The 10,000-nt window shown below is 43.9% G+C and overlaps 1 protein-coding gene across 1 annotated transcript in view; it reads right to left on the minus strand.

The window, feature by feature from the left end:
* LOC143286731 (arylsulfatase I-like) overlaps positions 1 to 10,000 on the minus strand; it is a 20,988-nt gene that overhangs the window by 6,021 nt on the left and 4,967 nt on the right. The window contains exons 3-9 of the mRNA XM_076594450.1: positions 8,850 to 8,901; positions 7,804 to 7,907; positions 6,408 to 6,514; positions 5,735 to 5,799; positions 4,292 to 4,393; positions 3,063 to 3,126; positions 2,558 to 2,655 (exon numbers count right to left, since the gene is read on the minus strand). Of these exons, the coding sequence (XP_076450565.1) occupies positions 2,558 to 2,655; positions 3,063 to 3,126; positions 4,292 to 4,393; positions 5,735 to 5,799; positions 6,408 to 6,514; positions 7,804 to 7,907; positions 8,850 to 8,901 (592 nt within the window). The remainder of the gene's footprint in view (positions 1 to 2,557; positions 2,656 to 3,062; positions 3,127 to 4,291; positions 4,394 to 5,734; positions 5,800 to 6,407; positions 6,515 to 7,803; positions 7,908 to 8,849; positions 8,902 to 10,000) is intronic.

A 10,000-nucleotide genomic window follows, 5' to 3' on the forward strand; every position in this document is an offset into this window, starting at 1 on the left:
ACACATGCATGCATACAGTACGCACCCATACCAACCCAACCCAACCCAAACAATTCCAACCCAAACCAGCCGAACTCAACCCAACCCAACCCATACCAACCCAACCCAACCCATACCAACCCAACCCAACCCAACCCAACCCAACCCAAACCAACCCACACCAACCCATACTAACCCAACCCAACCCATACCAACCTAAACCAACCCAACCCATACCAACTAAAACCAACCCAACCCAACCCATCCCATACCAAGCCAAACAATACCAACCCAACCAAAACCATCCCAACCAAACCCAACCCAAACCAACCCAACCCATACCAACCCAACCCAACCCATACCAAGCCAAACAATACCAACCCAACCCAAACCAACCCAGCCAAACCCAACCCAACCCAAACCATACCAACCCAACCCATACTAACCCACACCAACCCAACCTATACCAAGCCAAACAATTCCAACCCAACCCTACCCAAAACAACCCATACTAACCCAACCCATACCAAACACCTACCAATCCAACCCAACCCAACCCAAACCAAACCATTACCATACCATACCGATCCAATGTAAAACATGCCAACCCAACCCAACCCAGCGCAACCTATCGCAACCCAACCCAAACCACACCAACCCAGCCACACCAACCCATCCAAAAGCATACTGGGCCAACCCAAACCATACTAACCCAGCTAACCCAAACTATACTAACCCAGCCCAACCAAAACCACATACTAACCCAACCAAACCCAACCCAAATAATTCCAACCAAAACCATACTAGCCCTGCCCAACCCAACCCAATCCAAATAATTCCAACCCAGACGATACTAACCCAAACAATTCAAACCCAAACCATACTAGCCCTGCCCAACCCAACCCAAACAATTCAAACCCAAACCACACTAGCCCTGCCCAACCCAACCCAAATAATTCAAACCCAAACCATACTAGCCCACACCAACCCAACCCAAACAATTCAAACCCAAACCACACTAACCCAGCCCAACCCAAATAATTCCAACCCAGCCCAACTCAACCCAAACAATTCCAACCCAAACCATACTAGCCCAACCCAACCCAAACAATTCCAACCCAAACCATACTAGCCCAACTCAACCCAAATAATTCCAACCCAGACCATACTAGCCCAACCCAACCCAATCCAAATAATTCCAACCCAGACCATACTAACCCTGCCCAAGCCAACCCAAATAATTCAAACACAATTCAAACCCAAACCACACTAGCCCTGCCCAGCCCAACCCAACCCAAACAATTCAAACCCAAACCACACTAGCCCTGCCCAGCCCAACCCAACCCAAACAATTCAAACCCAAACCACACTAGCCCTGCCCAGCCCAACCCAACCCAAACAATTCAAACCCAAACCATACTAGCCCAGCCCAACCCAACCCAAACAATTCAAACCCAAACCATACTAGCCCAGCCCAACCCAACCCAAACAATTCAAACCCAAACCACACTAGCCCTGCCCAACCCAACCCAAACAATTCAAACCCAAACCACACTAACCCAGCCCAACCCAACCCAAACAATTCAAACCCAAACCACACTAGCCCTGCCCAACCCAACCCAAACAATTCAAACCCAAACCACACTAACCCAGCCCAACCCAAACAATTCCAACCCAAACCACACTAACCCAGCCCAACCCAAACAATTCCAACCCAAACCACACTAACCCAGCCCAACCCAAATAATTCCAACCCAGCCCAACTCAACCCAAACAATTCCAACCAAAACCATACTAGCCCAACCCAACCCAAACAATTCCAACCCAAACCACACCAACCCAACCCAACCCAACCCAAACAATTCCAACCCAAACCATACTAACCCAACCCAACCCAAACAATTCCAACCCAGACCATACTAACCCAGCCCAACCCAAACAATTCCAACCCAAACCATACTAACCCAGCCCAACCCAAACAATTCCAACCCAAACCACACTAACCCAACCCAACCCAAACAATTCCAACCCAAACCATACTAACCCAGCCCAACCCAAACAATTCCAACCCAGCCCAACTCAACCCAAACAATTCCAACCCAAACCATACTAGCCCAACCCAACCCAAACAATTCCAACCCAAACCACACTAACCCAACCCCACCCAAACAATTCCAACCCAAACCACACTAACCCAGCCCAACCCAAACAATTCCAACCCAGCCCAACTCAACCCAAACAATTCCAACCCAAACCATACTAGCCCAACCCAACCCAATCCAAATAATTCCAACCCAGACCATACTAACCTTGCCCAAGCCAACCCAAACAATTCAAACACAATTCAAACCCAAACCACACTAGCCCTGCCCAACCCACCCAACCCAAACAATTCAAACCCAAACCACACTAGCCCTGCCCAACCCAAACCATACTAACCCAACCCAGCCCAACCCAACCCAAATAATTCAAACCCAAACCACACTAACCCTGCCCAGCCCAAACCATACTAGCCCAGCCCAGCCCAACCCAACCCAAACCCAAACCCAACCCGCTCAAGCAAACACCGACGACGCACATCAGTGGTGAAGATCAGCAGCATGTTCTTGGCGATTCCCGTCTCCTCAAGGGCTCTGCTGACGTTACCGAAGGCTTCGTCCAAAGCTGACACCATGCCTGCCCAGTAAGACACTCTGTGCACATTATCGTTATCTTCAAAAACTGTATTGTGATTAGAATAACAATCATATTGCATTGCACTTATATGGAGCTAGTCTAGTCTCCCCACATGAGCTCTAAACACCTCACAGTATATAATTTTGTTGGGGGGGTTGGGTGGGGGGGAGGGGAGGGGGGGAATACTGGCGGCTGTTGGATTTAATTTTTGTAAAGAGCACACTCGCACGCACGCACGCACGCACGCATCAACCCCCACCCCACCCCCCTCCCAACATACACACATACACACGCACGCACACACACACACACACACACACACACACACACACACAACCTCCCATTCTCATACAATGTCAGACAGACAGACAGACGGACGGACGGACGGACGGACGGACAAAGATTACCACAATAGAGACGTCTGGATTTGGTCTGGATGTTGGCGTATAAGTCCTCGAACCGTTTCGGAACCTATCAGACAGGACACACTGTACTGTCGGCTTAGAACACAGAACACTCTATCATGTACACATTTTCTATCAGACAGGTTATTCTCCTTCTTCTTCTCCTCCTCCTTCTCACTACCATTACATTATTATTAAGACCACCATCGAAAGAAGAAGAGGGAGGAGAAGGAGGAGGAGAAGAAGAAGAAGAAGAAGAAGAAGAAGAAGAAGAAGAAGAAGAAGAAGAAGAAGATGATGATGATGATGATGATGATGATGATGAAGAAGAAGAAGAAGAAGAAGAAGAAGAAGAAGAAGATGATGATGATGATGATGATGATGATGGTGATGATGATGATGATGATGATGATGATGAAGAAGAAGAAGAAGAAGAAGAAGAAGAAGAATAGAAGAAGAAGATGATGATGATGATGATGATGATGATGATGATGAAAAAGAAGAAGAAGAAGAAGAAGAACCAAAATGCATCTATTTGGCAATGATCGATAATCAATTATGTGATTTCTTTAAATATTTACGTGTGTCAGTGGTATGACATCATTAAAACACTGTTGAATGGCATATTGTACATTTTATGAAAATGTTCTGTTTTGGTATGATATTTTATGCCTGTCCTTTTACCACAATTATTGCATGTGTATAATTGTGATTATTGTGTGTGTGCTGTACTCTATGCTGCCATTTAGGTATTTTTATCTTCTGTGATTGTTTCATGGTTATCAGTGTGATTGTTGTATATTATGTGGTTAACTCTCTCCATACGAACGGCGAAAGAGACGACGTTAACAGCGTTTCACCCCAATTACCATCATCAAAATATTGCAAGCGGAAGGCTCTTATACTGAAGACGCGAATGTTGACAAAGAATACCACAATTCTGACGACGGAAGCTAAAGGTTGGGTCATTCAGACACCCTCTGGACATCCGAGGGGTCTGTGTAGAGGAGAAGAGAGGACTGGCCGTACTGAGTGAGTTAAACTTGAGAGTTGACATCTAAGCAACATGAACATAATCTCCTTCATCATTACCACCACCACCACCATGACCACAACCGTCATCATCATCATCATCATCATCATCAACATATTAAGTAACGTAATCGTCATCGTCATCCACCTCCTCCTCTTCCTCGTCAGTGTCAGTGACGAAGTGTCCTCTGATCAATTACCTCCAGAGGATTGTGCACAGACTGAAAGGGGAGGTAAAGGAACAGCGGCTTCCTCTGGTCATGTGACCGGATGATCTCTTCCGCACGCGCAGTAAACGTCATCTGTCCACACACACACACACACACACCATGGTGAAGAAAAAAAAAGGAATAGAAAAAATAAGTCACGCAAACGTGATATTGGGATCTGCTTACTTTATATATATATATATATTCTTTTCTTCACCAACCAAACATATGGGTAACAGCGGTTTTCGAAATCCAAAACTAAAATCAACGAAATGAACTGTTACTGATTCGAAAATATGGCTAAATTCGGGAGACGTACAACCTATTATTGCTATTACTGTGAAGATTTTTTTTTCTCCTACTATGTGTAATTAAGCCAAATTTGGTATTGGCAGACAAACTATTTCCAGACAAAATGGCAATGTTAAAGTTTACCACACACACACACACACACACACACACACACACACACACAACCGAACACCGGGGTTATAACATAGACTCACTTTGTTTACACAAGTGAGTCAATAAAATCAAGTGAAGTCGAAGTTCAGCATCCTAATGAAATTATTGCACCTTTTTTTTTACCGGAAATTTTTATGCCTGTATGAAACAATATATATTACCATTAGTAGATGTTGTAACCCATTTTTGGTGGATTTCAACTCTTATTCTGTACGTTAACTCTTTCCATATGAACGGCGAAAGAAACGACGTTAACAGCGTTTCACCCCAATTACCATCATTAAAATATTGCAAGCGGAAGGCTTTTATACTGAAGACGTGAATGTTGACAAAGAATACCACAATTCTGACGACGGAAGCTAAAGGTTGGGTCATTCAGACACCCACTGGACATCCGAGGGGTCTGTGTAGAGGAGAAGAGAGGACTGGCCGTACTGAGTGAGTTAATTTACGCAGTTTTGATGGGGGTGGATTCAGTCACTAAACACCATCTTGCTTTTCACAAAACCATAGAAATGTAACCAATAGGTGTAACAATTTAGGATGCTGAAATTGGACATTACTATATATATATATATATATATATATATAATGATTATTCGGTTTGCTGTTTGTAATTGTGGGTGTTTTACAAAGCGGTGCAGATGTTTTGATCTAGAGACAAAAAAAAGAACGCTTGCAAGAGATGTCGATGCGTCATTGGAAAAAAAAAAAAAAAAAAAAGAACAGAAAAAACAAACAAACAAAAAAACCGCAAGTGAGAGCATGACGTCACTCCAAGACGCAGTGTCTTGTTTCGTAAACCTTTTTGTTCTCACTCTCAGCGCTGTGCAGTGAAACTAAGTAAGCGAAGGGGGCTCCTATAAAGGGTAAAATAAAATACCCCTGTTTACGTCCACCCTTTAGGGTGAAATTTTGTGGAAAATACCAGCGGGTGCTTACAAGTTCAGTTTGCAGTGAGATACTTACAGCTGAATACTCTCCGTCTGCTTTATGGAAAACTGTATTGTTCAGTCGGAAATCGAAACCGCCTTCTGCAACACACACACACACACACACACACACACACACACACACAGACAGAGGCATGCACACGCGTGCACACACATACACACACACACACACACACGCACGCACGCACACGCGCGTGCGTGCGCATGGACGTACGCACACACATAAACACACAAGTGCACTCACAAAATAATGTAATATTTAACAAGCACATTTTACATACTTGTACATTATATATAAGTATGCGTACACATGATTGAATCAGTAAATACACGCACGCAAGCAAAAACCTCCACATCCACCCTGGAAATCCTTCATTCACACACACGCGCACACACACACACACACACACCATAACACACACACACACACACACACACACACACGCACGCACGCACACGCACACACACACAGAGGAATAGATAGATAGATAGACAGAGACAGGCAGGCAGAGAGACAGACAGACAGGTAGACAGAGCTGGAGAGAGAGAGAGAGAGACAGAGACCAGACACACAGAGAGAAAGGAAGACAGAGAGAGACAGAGACAGACAGAGAAAAGACAGACAGACAGACAGACAGATAGAATCACTACAAGGAAAACAGAAAGTGGACATGACGATATACACACACCACGCATGTGGGTGTAATAGTCCTGTGATCCGGTGTAGTATCCCAGGAAGGTGTCGAAGCCCCGTTCTGTGGGAACGTACTTCCAGTTGCAGAATCCCAAGTGCCATCTGTAAAGCATTCCCTACTGCCATCTGTAAAGCATTCCCCAAATGCCATCTGTAAAGCATTCCCCAAGTGCAAATGTCCCAAGTGCCATCTGTAAAGTATCCCAAGTGCCATATGCAAAGTATTTCTAATTGTCTGTAAAAGATCCCAAGTGCCATCTGTAAAGCTTCTTAAGTGCCATTTGTAAAGTATCCCAAGTGCCATCTGTAAAGCTCCTTAAGTGCCATTTGTAAAGCTCCCTTAGTGCCATCTGTAAAGTATCCCAAGTGCCATCTGTAAAGCTCCTTAAGTGCCATTTGTAAAGCTCCCTTAGTGCCATCTGTAAAGTATCCCAAGTGCCATCTGTAAAGTATCCCAAGTGCCATATGCAAAGTATTTCTAATTGTCTGTAAAACATCCCAAGTGCCATCTGATAAGTATCCCAAGCGCCATCTGTAAAGCTCCTTAAGTGCCATTTGTAAAGCTCCCTTAGTGCCATCTGTAAAGCATCCCAAGTGCCATCTGTAAAGTTCCTTCAGTGCCATGTGTAAAGATAAATGTCTATAGTGTCCTCTGTGAGGATGAGTGTCCCAAGTGCCATCTGCAAAGTATTCAAAGTATTCTCTGTAAACATCAGTATCCTTAGTGCCATCCTTGAAGTTTCACAAATATCCTCTGTAAAGATACGTTTCTCGAGTGTCATCTGTAAAGTATCCTAAGTGCAAGCTATAAAGACCAGTACCCCCAGTATAATCTGTAAACATCGCTATTCTAAATGCAACTTGTAAAGTATATCAAGTGCCATCTGTGAAGATCGAAATCCTACATGCCAACTGTTAAGATTAGTATCCCAAGTGTGATCTGTAAACATCACTGTTCTGAATGTCATCTGTAAAGTACCCCAAGTCCCTCTGTAAATAAAGATATTACAAACACCGTCCCTAAGGATCAGTAGCCCAAGTGCCATCTGTATACATCATTATCCCAAATGCCATCTGAAAAGTATCCCAACAGCCATCTGTAAAGATCACTATCCAAAATGTCATCTCTAAAGATCAGTATTCCAACTGCCTTGTGTAAAGATAACCATCTCCAATGATAACTGTAAAGGCAGGCACCTCAAACGACATATCTTTAGAGACTAGCATCTCCGATGATATGAGTAAAATATTAGCATCTAAAAAATAAATCACTATTGGAACTGATAGGAACCCTGGTTTCTCACAACAACAGCAGCATCAACAACAACAACAAAAAAGAGACTTTCTCTGTGACCTTGACACACAATCGGAGGTCAAAATGGGTGACCTACTTTCCAACGGCGTGCGTGGCGTAGCCAGCTTTCTTCAGCAGTTGAGGGAGCAGGGTGAATTTAGCTGGCAGAAACTTGGGCTGGGCCGGTTTGATCACGTTGTACTGGGGAGGGAAAAAAGAAGAAGAAGAAAAAAAAAAAAGTTGCAGACAGAACAAGACAGACAAGGCAAAGTCCTTCAAGACCCGCTCACGTGTGATCCCAGCTTAGACCCCTTGCCTGCTGCATTGTTTAATGTGATATAATTATACATGTGGAGTGATGGCCTAGAGGTAATGCGTCCGCCTAGGAAGCGAGAGAATCTGAGCGCTCTGGTTGGAATCCATGCAGAGTCACCAGTATTTTCTCCCCCTTCACAAGACCTTGAGAGGTAATTCTGGACGCTAGTCATTCGATGAGGGTGTGTGTGTGTGTGTGTGTGTGTGTGTGTGTGTGTGTGTGTGTACTGGAGCGAGGGGGGGGGGGGTGGGGGGGAGAACAGTTTGCTGCAACACACACACACACACACACACACACACACACATATATATCGAGAATGAGAGAGAGAGAGAGAGAGAGTGTGTGTGTGTGTGTGTGTGTGTGTCTGTGTCTGAGTGTCTGTATGTTTTTGCTTTCATCTTGAGCCGTAGATGAAAACTCATATCACCAATGAATTGGAAGACTGCCATCGTTACGCATAACTCAGTGCACATTTAAGCGTCAACCAAGAACAGATTGCAGCACACTCGAATATGCACACAAATAAACTGTTTATAAATATTCATTATCCCCTCCATGCCCCCCCCCCCCTTTTTTTAAGAAAAAAAAAAAGAAGAAGAAAAAAGTTAAAATCCTTCACCGTACCTCGCGGGTGAAAATTTGCCCAACACTTTCATTTAAATCTTCATTCATTCACAACTCAGCCAGTTTTATAACTATCGAATTGCAATTTTAGGACTTTGTCCGTGTATGATTCATATATATTCACACCAAAAATGGTCTTGCTTTATTCATAAACAAAGGAGAAAATAAAACAATGAAATGTATGCATAAAGTGGTTTTCCAACCTGCAAACCGGTGTGGAAGGGAAAGAACCCTGTCATGAAACAGTTCCTGGACCTGCCCACACAACACACATACCTGTCAGACACTGTCCGGGTTCCATGGAACTTCATCATCGTCATCGTCATCATCATCATCATCGACGTTATCATCATCATCTTTGTCGTCGCCATCACGTCGTTATTATCATCATCATCATCATCATCATCGTAATCGCCATCAACAACGTCGTCATCGTCGTCGTCGTCATATATAACATTATTATCGTCGCCATCACGTCATAATCATCATCATCATCATCATCAACATCGTCGTCGTCATCATCATCATCATCAAGATTATACACAACAACAACAACAACAACTACGACGACGACGACGACTGCTACTACTACTGATGATGATGATGATGATGATGATTATGTTGTTGTTGTTGTTACAAATACTTGAATTAAGAATCATCGTCATCAAAATTATACACAACAACAACAACAACAACAACGACGACGACGACGACGACTGCTACTACTACTACTGATGATGATGATGATGATGATTATGTTGTTGTTGTTACAAATACTTGAATTAAGAATCATCGTCATCAGTACTGTCACCACCAAACAGCATCATCGTCATCATCATTATGGTAATTATCATCAACATCCTCCTCGTCGTCCTGAATGACGAAGTACAGATGCTGCGTCTGATGATGATGATGATAATGATGACCCCCCGAAGGTGGTGAAGGTGATGACTATGACAACGCCAGCGACGACAACGATGATGAAAATGATTGGCATTCAGGTTGATGACGATCACGATGACAATACTCATGATAATGAGGGTCAAGGCGAGATCAATGACGAAAACGACGACGAAGATGATAATGATGATGACGAAGAGGAGAAGGAGGAGGATAATGTTGATGATGATAATGAGGAGGAGGAGGAGGAGAAAAAATGATGATAATGATGATGAGGAGGAGGAGGAGAAACGGGGAGGGGGGGCGGGGGGGGATGACGATAATGATGATGAGGAGGAGGAGGAGGAAGAGGAGGAGGAGGAAGATAATGTTAATGATGACTATGATGACGATGATAAGGAGGAGGACGACGATAATGATGATGATGATGATAATGATAAAGAAGAGGAGGAGG

This window comes from Babylonia areolata, chromosome 10 (assembly GCF_041734735.1).
Source record: "Babylonia areolata isolate BAREFJ2019XMU chromosome 10, ASM4173473v1, whole genome shotgun sequence".
In the NCBI taxonomy this organism is placed as follows: Eukaryota; Metazoa; Mollusca; class Gastropoda; order Neogastropoda; family Buccinidae; genus Babylonia; species Babylonia areolata.